Source organism: Centruroides sculpturatus, unplaced genomic scaffold (assembly GCF_000671375.1).
Source record: "Centruroides sculpturatus isolate CEXI.00-Female unplaced genomic scaffold, Cexi_2.0 scaffold648, whole genome shotgun sequence".
NCBI lineage: Eukaryota > Metazoa > Arthropoda > Arachnida > Scorpiones > Buthidae > Centruroides > Centruroides sculpturatus.
Window position 1 is genome coordinate 118,084 of NW_019392627.1, and position 18,453 is coordinate 136,536.

Consider the following 18,453-nt stretch of genomic DNA (forward strand, 5'->3'; position numbering starts at 1 on the left):
GTAAGTAATCCTATAATTTTTTGTTTATAGCATAGTTTGTACGGATTACTCCCAAAAAATTATACGTGTTTTGGAAATGTTGAGTGGAATTAGTCTAGAATCGGTTAATTTTATATAAGAAAACCTTTCGAACAGCCTTAGTCCGTAAAGTTCCCACCTATCGGGCTGCGATTGGCTCATGTATTTAATCATTCATATAACGTAACATTCGCTTAGCGTGGAACGTATCTAAGCGTTATAGGGGGGTCTACTGTACTGTATAATGAGAATACTATAGTAGTATTTGTGCAGGTGTTAGTTGCTACAGGGACCTCCACAACCATGACTATATTGCATAAATAAATCCACTCATGTATGTATCACTGAATGTAATGAATTAAATATTTATTTTTGTTATACAGGGTGTTTCAAAATTCCTGTTACAAACTTATAAGATGTTCCTTAAGAAAAACTAAGTTAAAAATGTTCAATAACAGTTTTACTTTCCTGGCTGTTATACATAACAGAGGGAAAGTATTGCGACTAATCAAAATATGACATCTCCAGATTTTTACATTACACAGCTAGAAAAACCTCGTTAGTACAGTGCTGGCATCTTATTTACAGAATAATGACATGCACATTCGATGGGATCAAGCCAAAATCTTGGGTTTTTAGAAAACTTGGAGATATATAAAGCACACAAAAAGTCACACTGTATCAATTGTTGAGATGTCAAAAATCTATCAAACACCTGGCCGAGACTTTACGAAATATAATTTATGAACATTTAATTAAGAATTACATCTTACAAATTCTAAAATATTTGATATTTATTAATTTAATTTGTTTTACAAAATTTAATTTTTTGTGTTTATTAATTATTTATTCTTAAAGTGTTTGTATTTATGACTTCGTTATTTTGAATTTGTAATTATACATTCTAAAGAATTCAAAAAATTGGTAACTGAAGATCATAAAATCTGATTGAAAACGTTTATATTTCAATAAATTTATAGCTAGATTTATTAAGGTTTATTTTATTGATTCTACTGAATCATCACAAACTAATATTTCTAGATTTTTTTTATTAAAAAGTTGCTGGAAATAAATATATCTGTGGAGGAAACATTAGGAATTTTATTGTGACTTGAATTCAAAAACATTTCCTGATTGGCAAGTAGGAGATAAAAGCATTTTGGAATAAACACATGAATGGAAATAAGTCACTTTGGGATAACATGAGGTTTGATATTTGTTAACAACAGCAAATAAGTCTTAGAAAATGAAATACAGTGGTGTCGTATACATTAAATTTAATTTGTTTCAGGAGGCTGTTTGAAGTTCAAATCAAATTTTCTCATTAGAAATTGAATTAATCCATTCCCAGACCCTAAACAATACCCATTTTGATAAACAGCAAATATACATAATTTAAGATAAAAACAACATGATTAAATGTCCTAAATAATACATTAAAACATGAAAATGATAAATAAAATATGTAAATACTAAAATAAGACTCGCTTCAATTAATAACTGGTGTGAATTATGATTAACACATGTATTGAACGGCAACCTACGAGCCCAGGTAAGCTTAATTGCAGTTATCTTATGTTAGACTGTCAGTTATGTGTTGTGGGCTTGTGAGTGAAGAGGTTTTTAATTTTCTAAATACTAATTATATATATATTGAAGAAGAATAAGCCAAAACTGCATCCAAAAAAGTTTTAAATAGCATGGCTACAGAATTCTATATTTTCCAAATGGATTAAAGAGGTAAAAGAAGACAATACTAAGGCCTTGTGTAAAGTATGTAATGTAAAATTATGAGCTCATGCTGGTGATTTAAATAAACGTGCTTCATCCTCCACACATGTAAAAAATAGTAAATTAATAGATTTACATTCAAAAAGTGATCTAAAAGAACTTTTTTCACATAAAAACAAAATAAACAAATTTGAATTAAAGTTAGCAGCATTTGTAGTTTGTCATGCAAGTGTATCTAGTATTGATCATTTAGGTGAGCTGATTAAACAAGAAACTCCATTATTGTCAAAAGCAATTGATTTGCAATTACAAAGAACAAAATGCACGGCTCTTATTAAGAGTGTCATAACTCCTGCTATATTTGCAGACCAAGTTGAAGAAATAATTAATAGCAAATTTTCCCTTATTAAAGATGAATCTACAGATATTGCTTGTGCAAAACATTTGTCTTTGTATTAGATCAACGGTTCCCAACCTTTTTCGGGTGGCGACCCCTTTTTATAAAAGCCAAGTGTCCCGCAATCCCGATATAATTGAAAAAGACATTTTTAATAAGGTAATTAAAAAAACAACGAAATTAGTTTTTTATTAGTATAATAGCGAGGTTGGGCCGAAGTTTCAAACGCAAAAACGTGTACATCAGACGTTCAGCGCCACTTTCCTGTAAGCCTAGAAGTTTAACAATGATGTTTGGAATGTCCAGCATTATTCCACTGACATTTTTTTAACTCTCCGCCCTGTGGGNCAGACCAAGTTGAAGAAATAATTAATAGCAAATTTTCCCTTATTAAAGATGAATCTACAGATATTGCTTGTGCAAAACATTTGTCTTTGTATTAGATACTATAGTGAAAGAAAAAATAAAGTTATTTCTGATTTTCTTGGATTAATTCCTGTAACAATAACAACAGCTGAAGCACTTCATGATATTGTAAAAAGTTCTTTAGTGATATAGGTATTGATATTAAAAATTGTTTTGTTCTTGCAATAGATGGAGCTTCTAATCTTTGTGGAGTTAATAAATCATTATACACTTTGATGAAACAAGATAATCCAGACCTTATTTTTGTTAGGTGCATTTAGCTTGTTCACACGCATCCGGAGAGTTGCCTTCTAATATTGACTACTTAATGAGAGAGACCTATAACTGGTTTAGTAAATCAGCTCTTTGAAATGAGAAATACATGGAAATATATAGACTTATACATGATGGCGAGGATCCCCTGAAAATAATACCATTATTGCGGACTCGTTGGCTAGCTAGAAGTACATGTGCAGGAAGGATTCTCCATCAGTGGGATGCTTTAAAATTACATTTTCAGATGGTTTCATCTAGATCTGATAGGTATTATGCCAGGGAATTATGTAAAATGTACACTGATGAAACCAATAGACTTTATTTCACCTTTTTGAGGCCTGTCTTAAGTGAATTTGAAAAAATTTGATCTTTCAAAAAGAAATGGCAGATCATTTTAGAATACTTGATGAATTATGCAGCTTTACATTATCAATGCTAAGAAGAGTTTTGTTTTCTGAATTTGTAAAACTTGACATAGATTTAAATGATGATTCTCATTATCTGTCTAATGAAAAGTTTGATTTTGGCTATGAATTTTCAAACCTTTTGGTAAATAAAGTAACATCAAATGAAATTTCTTATGAACAAGCATTTATAGTTAAAGAAAGATGTTCAAACTTTTTAAATAGAGCCTGTAAAAAAGTTCTTACTAGCATACCTAAAAACATTGAATTACTTAACAAAATTAGAGTTTTATCTCCTAGTACAGTGGAACCCTGGTTAACGAACTTAATCCATTCCGCGACTCCATTCGTTAACTGAATTGTTCGTTAACTGAAGCAATTTTTCCCGTAGAAATTAAAGCAAATGCAATTAATCCGTTCTAGTCTTCAAAATTTTTGTGATTTTATTTGTAATATACAGTAATTTTCTTTGATGAAAATGTAGTATCTATCATTACAGCAACAAGCATGTAAACTTTGTTTAATAAAATAGCACTGTACATATCTTTGTTTGTTGTAGTTGGTGGCAGAAAAGTGGAGATATACAAACCTTAATGCTTAGAAGGGGAATCCCCTCCAAAAAAATAACGCTTAGCACTTCATCGGAAGATTCTTTGAGTCGAAGTCTCTTTCAGTAAAAAAAACCCACCAGTGGCTAAGTGGTCTTCATACCTTGAACATGGGGAGTTCGTTTGTGGGTTCACACCTTGCTCAGACGGGCTGGCCACGTGGAGTTTTCTGGGTTTTCTCCACGTTTGTAACGCCTAAATAGGGGCCAGTTTCCCTTAAAAACACCTCCCAGAAGGCATTCCCCCTAGGCAGATCGCCCAAGTGTTGCATTGCCATAACTTAACAAACAAACAAACACTTTCCGTAAGGAACAAGAAATTGATCTAAAGTTGATCGTCTTACTCTTTTAATCAAAATTTTTCTCAAATGAGATGCATTGTCGTTTATATTGCGTTGTCATTTTTTATTGCCACTATGACTTTTTTCTTTCTTGGATGCCATATTGATTAAATATAAAAATCACAAAATTGAAAAAAGAAGTATAACAGAAACACTCGGAAAAACAATGCTTAACTCGCGCATGCTTAACACCAACTAAAATTTCACACAAAATACTGTTACATTCGTTATCCGAGACAAAATTTTTGCAAAATAAAAGTTCGTTAACCAATTTGGTCGTTAACCAGGATGTTCGTTAACTGGGGTTCCACTGTATTTGCTTAAGTCCTACTTGTCCTCCATTTTCAACTCTTTCCCTAGCTCTGGCTGATCAATCCAAAATTGAAGAAATAGAGAGTCAATGGCGGCATCTATTGACAGTAGACTGGACAAGTATTTTTTTAGGTAATGTTCCAACTGATACATCAGAGTTTTGGTGCAAAGTCTCAACTATAAAAAATGCTGTAGGAGATCTTACATTTTTTGAAATATCGAAGTTTGCATTGTGTTTATGTTCCTTGCCAATTAGCAATGCCACAGTGGAAAGAGTTTTCTCTACGGTGACCTCAGTCAAAACCAAATTAAGAAACAGAAGGAGTTTGAATCTTCTAGCATCAATTTTGAGGATAAAATGTTTCTTCAAAAATGAAAATATATGCTGCTTTAACTTTAATCCAACCAATACCATGCTAAATTTTGACTCAAAAATTAATGAAAAAGAAGCAAGTGAAATAGGAGATGACAATTTTTTAAATTCTTTAAACTTTTAATTTTTAAAGGTAAGTGCACTTTTCTTATAAAATTTGAGTAATTTTGTTTTATTTTATGTTACTTCTGCATTAAGCTACTTTTTAAGATTGACTGGGCTACTTTCTTTTAAAAAATCTGGCATCACTGTTTATGTGTGTTTTTGCTGGCAGCACTGGCACTTTTGTGTGATGTTTTTCTGAGGAATGTGTGTCAGGCTGAATCGAATGTTTTTGATACTAGATTAACTTTTAAAATATAATTTTTTTTGTTTTTATAATTTCTAATATATTTAAAAAAATAAAGAAATAATTTTTAACAATACAATAGTCACGATTATTATTTTAAAAAGTTTACATTAGGCTTAACATCAATGAAAATTCAACGCGAAGCGACATGCAATGGAGAAAAATTTCAACATGGGATAGGTTAATATATTTTTTTGTACATAATCGGTTATCCAAAAAATAAGTTATCCAAACAGCCTCAGTCCCCAATTGATTCGGATAAACGATGCTCTACTGTACTGTATAATAAAATAAAAATTATATATCCTGGTTACACACCATCAACTTCAGCATTTTAAACATAGTTATCAGTATCTCCACCACATGTGTATTGCTTTCATGCTTTGTAGTAAGTTCCTTTTTCACAATAAATCATTGATAATATGACTTTCTTCTTAGGCTTCATTGTTTCCACACACTCATATGCCATGGTTAATAGGTAGGGGTTATATATTTAACCAAACACACCAAAAATAAGGTGAAAAAAAAGCACTGAAAACATACTACAAGAGTAATGCAAGAGATGCTTTCACAGTAAGGGTGATAAACAACTTGGGCGCAAAACAAATGTAGTAAAAAAATGTAGTGTATGCATTTTTTTACTGCATGTGCAGTTCAAACTCCAGATCAAATTTCTCTTGAATTTAGTATTTGAACTCTGGATCATTTGAAATTTGAGGTACCACTATAATGCAATACTATGTACTTCTGCTAAAGTAGAATATAGAAGTACCATTAGTTTATATTGTGTCATTTTTGGAGATTACTCATTTTGGAAATAGACTTTTCAATTGATACTCTGCATCTATCCATGTAATGAGATCAAACTTGTATCCATCCTTCCGACTTGCCCTGTAAAATCAGTCTTATCATTTATTTACAGTAAATTTTAAAATAATATACATAACTATTACTGAATTACACAATATCCATACTTTCATTTGGTGTATATTGGATTATTCCAAAATAACTTTCATATTTCATTAGAACCATAAATATATTATGTATTTTGAAATATTCATATGACAATTCATACAAAATGATGACATAAATGGTTCTACTTTTCAAAGCAATTAAAAATCAGGATTAGTTCTGTTTAATTCAGTTTTTTTTATATATGAAAATAATATAATAGCTTCTGAAAATGATTCTGCAGCATTATTCTTTTCATCAATGCAGGATAGCTAGACCTATAATGAAATATTTCCTTAACTATATATATACTTATGTGGAAAAACAGAATCAACTTATGTAGCCAAAGAGACACCAATGATAATGTATGCTAATATACATGCAGCATTTGAACAGATGAGATTGAAAGCAGAAGAAGAAGATACAAAAGGACCAACAGTAAGTGAAGTTTTTATGTTGTTTGCTATTTTTATGACTTTTTCCCTAGAAAATGTTAATTTTATCATTACTAAAACTAAACATTTTTTAAAAATAAACAATTATCTTCAAGTATTTATCTCACAAAACACTACTTTATTGAAGAACTCAACTAGAACACTAAAAAGAAAAACAACTCAGTATTTTCCAACTGGCATATTACAAAATGATTCAAAGTGTGTCATGAGATGAATGAAAATATTTTAATTTCTTTTTCTAGCAACAATTTCAAAATTTTTACAAAAATAATGAGTGTGTTTCTATGTGTTATCAACAATATTTCAGAAGTTTGTTCCAATAAACTGTCAGAAAAACTATTAGAGGTTTGTGATTGACCGAGTCCTGTAGTAATTATTAATAAAGTGTGCTACAACCTTTGCTTGATTGTTTAAGTGTGCTGTCAATCTGAAAAGGTTGGGAACCACTGTTTTAAATACAGAGTAGATCTAAAATTATATATATAATGTTAATAGTTTGTTTTATTGCTATGTTGGTGGATACATCATAAAACAAGCTGTCTTGAAATTAGAAGGTAATAAAAAGCTTGGAATGAGGCTTGAACTTGTTTTTTCTGGGTATTTCTAAACTGAATGAAATGAATAATAAAGAAAAATCTGAAAATTGATTGATTTTTGTGTGTTGCATATTAATATAATAGCAGTATTGAACATTAATTTTTTATATGACTTTGATTTTCTAGGTGTTAATTGTAGGTCCAACAGATGTCGGAAAAAGTACATTGTGTAGAATTATTCTTAATTTTGCAGTAAGAATTGGCAGAAGACCCATTTTTGTTGATTTGGATGTTGGACAGGTTGCAAATATATTATTATTATTATTATTATTATAAAAGTATTATTAATTAATCTTTCTGTACATGTTAAATGCTTTAGGGTCAAATATCTATTCCTGGGACAATTGGTAAAATATATTTTATTTAAATATTATTAAATTCCTGTGTTCATTACTGAAAAATTAATTAAATGGATGGATAATTTCAGGGGCCTTATTAGTTGAACGCCCAGCAGATGTTGAAGAAGGTTTTTCTCAACAGGCTCCATTAGTTTACCATTATGGACATAAAAGTCCTGGAAGTAATATTGTCTTATATAATACACTAGTATCAAGATTAGCAGAAGTAATTAACTTACGTGCAGAAAGTAATAAAAAAGGTGAAACTTGCTATCAATTATTTTTCATTAATATAAATAAAATTTAATTTTTACAGTTTTGTTTTAAGAATGAATACTTTCTAAGTGTTTTTTAATAAACACTTCCTAATCAAATGTTTAAAAAGCAGTAAATAAATTGATAAATGCTTCTGACTCAGCTTATGTTTTCCATTCACAGCATAGAATTTGATTTTTATCAATTCTTTTCTATTATATAATTAATAAATTGCAAAATGTTTTTAGTTTTTAAAGAGTCATGCAAATCTAAAATGATTGATATATAGAAATAAATTTTTTTACCTAAGAATTCAAAAGACAAAAAAATTTATCTAAATAACTCCTCTCCCCTCAGAGTTACAGAGATTTTATCAGAATTGGAAAATTTGCCTTTTCACATTTCTGAAATCTTTCATTCTTCTAAACACTAGAATTTGTCTTTCCTTAAAAGAAGATACATATCACAGTTTAACAAAGCTTGAATTTTAACATACCTAGGACAAATTGTGCAACATATGTTTCCAGAGAAGCAGGCCAAGGCTCTTATTGTTTCTACATTTATTCATCTTTTGAAAAATTTTATTTTGTTTTATTCTTATCATTAAACTAATGAAAGTGTATGTAATAATGTTCATAAGTGATTTTTGAATGATAAATGGTAGATTTTTGTTAAAATAAATGGTGGAAATGATGATAACATATATTGAAATAAACTGCCTGAAATGTTTTCGATATGCTCTGAACTGAAAATTTCATAAAAACAATGTTTTTGGGAAATGAGAACATTACTGGAAAAGCATTGTATCTGACTCTAGGTAATATATATTTTATTCAAAAGTAAATAAATAATTAAATAAGTTTATTGATTTAGCAAATTGCTTTTACAAGGGGGTAAATAAAAATATTATTACAGTAGTTTTAGTGAATGTACAAAAAAATTATGCAATTGATATAGTGTGGTCATACAGGAAGATTCTTTCAATAAATTGGTATAATTGTAATCAATCCCAAAAATATTAGATCTTATTTCACAAAGAGAATCACAACTCCTGAACAAGTGATTGACCATCATCACTACCATCATTTTACAGAATGAATATTCAGTATTATTTGATATGTTAATTCTTTTGCCATTTAGAGTAATTGTATAAGTAAATTCAGTGATAAATTTACAGCGAGAGCTGGTCTACCTAGTTCCATCTTTATTGCGGCCCCAGGCACAGAACAATTTAGACAAAAAAATTTACTTGAAAAAGAATAGTTGTATTTTTTCCACTTTATCAATCACCAATCTCCCCCATATTGGAAATGCAAATAAAATGCCTGATCTTATTAACACATCAAATAATCTACAATAGTTATTAAGTGATGATTCTTTCATTTTGACAAGTAATTTATAAAGATTTGAGATATTTTTCCTTAGCCTTGATTATCACTTTTTCCAAATGAAAAGAAAGGAACAGTGAGGGGTAAAATAAATTCCCAAATATTTAAAATTTGAAACAACTTCCAACTTCTGTTTCTCTAAATACATTTTATCTGATTTTATAAATTTACCTGCTTTGCAAAAAATCATTATTTTTGTCTTTTCCAAGTTAACTATTAAATAATTATTGTGACAATATTCTTGAAATATATGTAATCTCTCTTGTAGAGCCATGACTGAATTTGCCATCAAAAGAACATCGTCTGCATATAAAAGACAATTTATATTTATATAGCACCCTATGTAAATATAAATTGTGTTTTATATGTAGAGGATTGCAATTGCAGAAGTTTGGCCATGTAAAGAATTCAGAAGGTCAGTTAGAAAAAGGATAAAAAGAAATAGGTTTAAGGGTTCTCCTTGAGATAATCCTTTGTTAAATGAAAGGAAATCTGTACAAAAAGAAGATTCTTCTATTGAATAATGAGTATTAGAAAACAGATTTTTTAGTAGATTGGTAAACTTTGTTGAAAGACCTATATGTTCTATTAGGTCAGTCCATAAGTTCGTGCGCATTTTTATCTACAAAAAAAGCAACAAAATATTTTAACTAAATTTTATTTCAATCTATAATGTATTCACCATTATTTTGTACAATTTCTTGCCATCTTGATGGTAGCTTTTTAATCCCGTCTTTGTAAAATGATTTCGGTTTTGAATCAAAATATTCAGAAATAGCCTTTTTTACATTGTTCTCATCCTCAAAAGTTTTTCCTTTTAAAAAATTCTGCAAACTCCGAAAAAGATGATAATCACTGAGAGCAATATCTGGCAAATATGGTGGATGAGGTAAAATTTCCTAGTTGAAGCTTTTGAGTTGAGCAGTTGACGTTGTTGTCAGTTAGCTATTGACAGTTCATGTGGTATCCATTTTCCTAGCTTTGAAACTTTTCCGATTTGTTGTAGATGTCTATGAACAGTTCCATGGGATGAATTTAAACGTTCTGCAATTTCATCAACTGTTAAAGATGGTTCTGCTTCAACTAGTGCAGAGAGAGCATCATCATCATCAAAGTCAACGGGTCTTCCAGTCCGAGCCTTATCCTCCACACTAAAATCATTATTTCTAAATCTTTTAAACCACTTCTGCGCAGTCCTTACACTAATTACAGTTTGATTATGAACAGTATTTAATTTTTTGGCTTCATTTGTAGCATTCTCACCACTTAAAAATAAAAAGTATAAAACATGTCTCTTATATTCATCTGTTACTTCCATTTTAACGAAAATAAACAACTGAAATGTTCCCAATTCTGAACAGTATTATATGAATAAGATCCAATTTAACACTTCAGTGTAAAAAGTATCACATTAGACTGGCATTTTTAACACCAAAACAAGATTTTTCTCAAAGTCATAAAATGCACAGGAACTTATGGACTGACCTGATAATTTGAACTATAATATGTCATGATCTATAGAATTGAAAGCTTTTTTTAAATCTATGAAACATGCATACAGGTTTTTTCATTTTCTTGATAGTGTTAGTTGAACAATTTCATTTAAAATAAACAAGTCAAATTCAACACCTCTGTTCTTGATGTAAGCTCCTTGATAAGGATGATAATATACACTTCCATTCAAAGTTTAAGACTGTTTGTTAGTATGGACAAAAACTCTTTCCTTAATATGTTGATTAAAGCTATTGGACAATAATTAGTTGGTAACAATCTACTTCCTTTTTTATATAGCATTTTTAAACAGATTTGTTTTCAAGTAGTAGGAAATTTGCCATAAGTTTTAAATAAATTAAACATATTTAAAGTGTTGTTTAATATTTGTTTGGAAGACATTTAATCATTTCATTCTTGATTTTATTTGAACCAGGTGATTTGCAAACTTTTTATTTCCTTACTGTGTATTCTGAGATATTGGATCGTCTATAAGAGGGATATTTCTAACTGAAAGGCTATTTAAAATAATAACTGTGTGAGGCCCTGAGAAATGTAATTACAAAAAATCAAACCAAATCTCACTTGAGATTATATTTACAATATTTCTTCTTATTCTGAACTTATTTACCAATGACCAAAATTCTTTTGTATTAAAATAAAATAAAATAACTTACTGGAATATAAATACTTAAAATAATCAAACACCTTAGTATTTCCAGCAACGAAGTATTTAATAAAAATAATAATGTTTTCGACTATTTTTAATAATCTTCTTCAGTTAAGCCACTTTAAAACAAAAACGAACGTAAAATAGAACACAAGCAATTGCTGGAAATACTAAGGTGTTTGATTATTTAAATCTTTTGTATTTTTTGTATGTTGTAATTGTAGCTTAATTTTGGCTTGAAGTAACTTTTTCTTAGTTTTGCACAATGACTTATAACTTTTGTTTAACTTGCAATACTCTTCTAACAGATCTCTTGATTTATTTTTGTTGAATCTTCTTAATAAACTATTTTTTTCTTTTTAACTACAAATAATCCAAATCAAACCATTGTTTATCAAATGGCTTTAATAAACTATTCATTCTCAACACTTTGAGTTGCTGAAACCAATAGTATTTCTAAGAATTCTGAATAAAAATTTCACACATCTAATAAAAACCTCATCTTCAGTAATTTAGGTAATGAGGTGACTGACGAAACATATTTATCAAGCTTATCCTGTATATCAAGTTAAAACATAATTAATTAAACATAATCAAATTAAAACATATCAAGTTTCCTGTAGTTTACATGTCTCTATTTTACTCATGTTGAAATTAAATATTGCAGAAATAGGAAAATGATCTGAACTGAATTTGTCCAACATTTTAAAGTTTTTCAAGTTGTTTTGCAGATTAACATTTAATGCTACCAAGTCTATTACCAACATACCATTTGAAGAAATATAAGTGAAATTTGCAGGATAGTCATTTGTGCAGTGGTTGTTTAATATATGTAATCTGTATAATTTGATCAATTGTAAATAATTTTTCCTCTACGGTTGCATACCATGTTGTTAGATTTACAAGAATTTAAAACTTGAATGTTAGGGCCATAATAGCCAGGAAAGTTATGCAACTAGTTGCTGCAGTTTTTAATATTTTTAATGAATCTTTTTTAATAACACAATTATGGTATACACAGGGTTTAGTTTCTGCTGAGTTGTCTAGATTTATTTTATTGCATTAATGTGCTCTTTAAATCTAAAGATTGGTGATGTAACGAATATTCGGTTACTATTCGGTATTCGGCCTATTTTTCGCTATTCGGCCGAATACCGAATATTTAATCACTATTTGGCTGAATACCGAATACCTAAAAACAGGAGTAAGAAATAACAAAAACACAGTAAATTAATCATTTTGGTATTTAGATTTAATGTTATCGGGTTAGTTGTTTGTTTATATTTATTTACTAGCTGCAAGGACCCGCTTCGCTGGGTTTTTATTTGTGGGCAAAAAGTAATGATAGTGAAGATTAAGATAATTACATTATAGCCGATCTTACCCATTTTCACAGAATGCAAGAACTAGGTCCCCCGTTTCCAGACTAATTAGAGAATTTTTATGTCCAGTCAAACGAACTATTTTCAATTTCATCAATTTTCTGGAACGTTTACAATCATTCTATAATCGAACCAATTCAAATTCGAATACAAATTCGAATTCAAAAATTTTTTAAATCAAAATAGAAAATCTTCCACTTTCAACCACTTTCAAGCCCATATCTCCTGCACCCTTATAGCTATCGAGATGCAACCACCATAGTGCACGAATGGAGACTTGGGGCTACTATCACATACAAACACCATTCATGTGCGATGTGTAGTTTTGGCTGAAATGTGAAATATAGGGACACACACGTCCATTTATATATATATATATATATATATAGTTAACTTATAATACGCACAAAATAAAAAAGAACATATTAGTCACTCATATTCACAATTTATAATTACAAAGATCAGTACACGTACACACCTATTCGTTTGAGAATCGTTGCACATCTGAGGGTCTGACCCTGCCTATCCATCTTTTTAAGCCTTCGTCTTTGCTCTTCACTTTCTCTTTCCTTTATCGCTCTAGTCCACGTATGCCTACGCATACATCATAATACGCCCTCACGATACTTTCGATTCGTCACTTTTCCGTCGTAGATTTCCCATTTTACAATTACGTGACTCATAGCCTGGTGATAACGGAGAAAAGACAGATAGGACGTCGGTATAAGTCACAGTTATGATTTCACAGATTGGAAACAGCTTGGTAGTCCGAACGACCCCAGGCTTTCGCCCATGCGCGCTAAGTGACTTTCATTACAAGCATTTAGCTTTCCGAAGTGAATGACAACAATTGTTTGGCATTCATGGCCGCGAATTTTGGGCCAATAAGCTGCCTCGACTTGTTCGATTATGTTATCAACTCAATTTCATATTTATTTTCACATTTTCACTTTGCTGTCCTTCTCTGTTCTTCTTCCGTTATTTACACGTGTAGGTCATTTCATTGTTATTCACATTTGATATCATCACTTATCACATACTGCTATGACGCTCTTGTCTGAACTGTCAAGAATTAACTGTCACTGTCACTACGCTTCGCGATTGGCGAAGCGTAGTGACATTGGGCCAGTAGAGAGCAGGGTCCTTGCCATAATGCGGTTTGTGTGCCAATTTTCATACGTGCATTAATCAAGCCAAATAGTTTGGCCGAATTTTCGGCTATTAGGCCACGCTCCTGGCCGAATATTCGGTATTTGGTCTGAGGCCGAATATACTATTCGTTGCAACACTACTAAAGATTTAACAACATTTATAATCTTTGAAGATATTTATACTGTATACAAAATAAAATGTCTGTATGAATATAAAAAGGAAGGCAACTATGATTGTTAACAGATAGAATGTGTTATTTAAGTATGTATTAAATTTATTTTAAATTATTGTAATCATTAATCATGTTTGTAATGAAAACCAATTATATTTTATACTCCTGTAAACTACAATTTGTAACAAGCATGGCTGAAAAGGGACAGATAGATTGTCCAAAATGCATACCATCATTATAATAAACCAATGTTCACCCATTTCTGTGTGATTTCTTGAGCTGCATCAATAGTATGTGATAAGACTTCCATAGAGCCAAAACTTAGTTCTCACATATTCAATTATTGTAATATAAGGACAAAAAGCAATCACTAAATAGATTTTTTTTCTTTAAATGATGCCAAAAGATGCACCCCAACTTAAGGAAGCTGCTTTTGTATCAAACTCAATTTCGTCAATTTGTTAGATACAATATTTTCCTGTGCAAGGGGTCATTTGTGTATTATATTTTCATATGGACAAAATGACAAAAAGTCTCTACTTTTGGCTTAATTTGAGTGCATATGCCACTATGCCATTAAGGCCATCAAAAAACTTGCTATTTTTCCAACATGTTGCTATGATTGTAATAAGGGATAGCAGAGACAATGTGTGGGAATTTGATTGGGCTGCAGGGAAAAAATGTGGAAACCTTGACATAGCTTCCTCATTCTGCTTTATTGGTAAATAACTGGAAATGGTTTGGCATGCACTCATTTCATGGTTTCATTAAGCAATCCACAGTGGATTTAGATATTGCTTTATCTGCCTTTGGGTTGCCTTAGTTATAATGCATTTGTTATATTATTTTAAAATTTTTTATTTGGTATTAATAACCAGTTAAATTTTTTTAGCAAGCGTCAGTGGTGTAATCATCAATACCTGTGGTTGGGTGAAAGAAGAAGGTTATAAAGCAATATGCCATACTGCTCTTGCATTTGAAGGTATGTATAAGTTACACAAATAAATTACACAAAATCAAATAAAAACTACCCATCCAGCAGATGAACATATTAGGACATTATTTCTGTTTTATGAGATGACAAGTTCAAATCCCACTTTGGGCACAGATATTTATGTTTATTGGATTTTAATGTGGATTTTTCTTTAGAGGTACTTTAAAATCACTAAGGTAAGTGGTGGGACATTGCTTGTGACATTTTAACAAAATTAAAAGCAACTGCTATTTAAGCATTATATGTTGTTATTTTTTTATATTTGTAGTAAAATGTTTGGTTTCAAATAATTTGTTTTTCTCGATTGGTTTTATTCTGTTAATAAAAAATATTGTTTATTATTTTTAAAATTGATGGTGTTACCATTTTAAAAACAACAAAAATGCAAAAACCATTTCTTTTAAAATGAATTGTAAGAGACAGTTTTAAAAATTAGCCGTGTATTTCTCATGTATCACTCATACAAATCAAATATTATTGTAAAGAATGGAATACTTTATATTTATTATTAAATATTTAATTCTAGAAATTGTCATTTCTGCATCTACATACTATATAAGGACCCATTTAAATAAGGTTCTTTATCATGCAAAGAAAATGTAAAAGAGTACTTTGTTAACAAAGACAAAAGAACATTATAGAATACAGTTCATTTTATATATCTTGGGTGGGTATAGACTTATGGGACTCAAATGTTTTAAAAACATTTAGAGCCCCATGACTTTGTGACTTCTTGTAACATTACAAATGTTTAGAAAAGTTTAAAGAAATTTTAATTATATTTATAAACACATCTCACAATATGCAGATGATGATAGACCATGCCTCGACAACCTATGACCCGTGGGTCACCAAGTGACCCATTTCATAATTTCAAGTGACCCACTTGAGTTCCGAAAACAAAATATAATACGGTATATAAAAATAAATTATAAAACATAAATATGAAATGAACACTTGAAGAATACATAAAAAAATTAATTGAATATAAATAATAACTAACATTTTTGTATGATTACAAAGTTGCAGTAATGAACATGCATTTTTATTTTTTAAATATAAAAATTGTAACATAATTTCAAGAAGAAATCGATAAGTTTGGCAATGCCGATTCATAATTCCTTGACAGACATTTAACACTGGTGAGACTGTTTTAAAATGAAAATACCACTGACCCGAAACATCTTAATACATACATTTTGGTTGATTTTGACCCAAAGCCAAAAAAGGTTGCTGACCCCTGTGATAGACTGTGCTTTGCTCTAGATCAGTCTTTTCTTCCACAAATTTCTAAATTAGTTTATTTAATTCAAAATTAACTATCATTAGGCTAAGTTGTATAATTTGATTATTATAGACCATAAATAATCCAATAATAAGATATTTGGTTAAATAAATAAATTCATTTTTTTATCATTTTCCATGAATGAGCTGTTAAAAATATAATATTTTATAAAAAGAAAAAAGTATGCAAATGTGAAGTGTTGAATGTACTTATTTTTTATTTTTATTCCAGTTGATGTTATTTTAGTTTTGGATCAAGAAAGATTATATAGTGAACTATTTAGAGACATGCCACATTTTGTGAAAGTTGTTTTAGTTCCAAAGTCTGGTGGTGTAAGTACATTTTTAAAAATTTTGTAGATTTTTTTAAGCACACACAGTTTTTCATGTAAGTGTAACAACCATATAGTCTACATATTGGTTTATATATATATATATAAACCAATATGAAGACTTTATATATATCTTAGTTAATGAAAAATTTGATACTATAAATATTTTTATATCACTTTTAAAATTTTAAACATTGTTTTTCTTAAAAATTTCTTAAATTTTCTAAATATTAAAAATTCTCAGTCACAGTCTTCAATAAACGTCGAACATTTTCTAATGAAAATGGCATTTATTTATTTCTACAAGATGATGAATACATTTTAAAATTAAAAATTAATTACAAATGTGGATCAAATTTAAAACAAAAAGTTATTTGAATGAGTGTCAACACCAGAATTAACTTGAGTTTAAAAAATTTAACTCAGAGAATAAAATTTACAGATAACTTGGTCTCAAATTTTTAAATTTTCTGAATATGTGATTTTTAATCAATAATAATAATTATTTTAAATTTAGCATATTTAATCATATTATCATATATATGTACTGTACATACTGTATATACAGTAGAGGCCAAATTAATCATATTATCATATATATGTACTGTACATACTGTATATACAGTATGTACAGTACATATATATGATAATATATATGTACTGTACATACTGTATATACAGTATGTACAGTACATATATACATATGTATTAAGATTTAATCTTTATCTTAATACATATGTATATATGTACTGTACTGTACATACTGTATATACAGTAGAGGCCAAAAGTAGAGCTACCCTTGACATATGTTTTAAAAATGCAACCTCTATTTTGTTCACCATCTACTACATAATTAATATTGTGATATTTGAAAACACCACAAAAAAAAGAGTCAAAACACTCAATTGAATCAAACAGATTTTATTTTAAATCTGATTCACAAAAGAAAAAAATGAATTGTTGAATTTCAAATGGTAGCTGTATTACGTATTATATAGGTAAATGTCTCTTCAATCCGAACAAAATTTCGGTAGACTTTCTCACAGCTCTACAGGTTAAAAATCTCCTTTATTGTTTTTCACATATGCATTTCGGGCAAGTTTTATTTTTCCTGCCCCTCTTCAGTGCTACAAAACAAATTCATATTGAATTTGAATGTGGTGAAGTGTTTTTAAATATATGGGACCATTGTTTCTGCCAAAAAGTCACTTAGACCACAAAAAACAACACTACAGTTGGATCATTTGATCAGGCATATGAGTTCAGCTAACCGTTATTTGACTGTTTAACATATTAAACATGAAGTGGGTAACCCAGATATAAGCTTAAGGACTGTACGAAGATGTTTGACTAGTTTTGGATTACATGGTAGATGACCAACAAAGAAACCACTCATCTCTGCAAAAGACAAAAAGTTGAGATTAAAGTTTGCACATGAACACATCATTTGGACCGAACAAAAATGGTTCAAGGTGTTATGGAGTGATGAATATAAATTCAATGTCTTCTCTAGTGATGGTATATGATATCAGATGACCAGTGAACATGGGATATGACCCAAAATACATAGTTCCTATAATAAAGCATGGTGGTGGCTGCATAATGGTATGGAGATGTTTCTCTGCAACGGTATTTGGTCCAATTCATACAATTACAGTAGAGCATCGATTATCCGACTCAATTGGGGACTGGGGTTGGTCGGATAATTGAAAAGTCGGATAACCGAAAAGTATGAAAAAATTTATTATTGTCATTTCTGCATCTACATACTATATAAGGA

The 18,453-nt window shown here is 29.7% G+C and overlaps 1 protein-coding gene across 1 annotated transcript in view; it reads left to right on the top strand.

Annotated features, from left to right (window-relative positions):
• Window positions 1-18,453, top strand: part of LOC111617773 (polyribonucleotide 5'-hydroxyl-kinase Clp1-like) — a 49,279-nt gene that overhangs the window by 16,156 nt on the left and 14,670 nt on the right. The window contains exons 4-9 of the mRNA XM_023359061.1: window positions 6,477-6,602; window positions 7,342-7,455; window positions 7,535-7,562; window positions 7,643-7,813; window positions 14,956-15,045; window positions 16,574-16,674. Of these exons, the coding sequence (XP_023214829.1) occupies window positions 6,477-6,602; window positions 7,342-7,455; window positions 7,535-7,562; window positions 7,643-7,813; window positions 14,956-15,045; window positions 16,574-16,674 (630 nt within the window). The remainder of the gene's footprint in view (window positions 1-6,476; window positions 6,603-7,341; window positions 7,456-7,534; window positions 7,563-7,642; window positions 7,814-14,955; window positions 15,046-16,573; window positions 16,675-18,453) is intronic.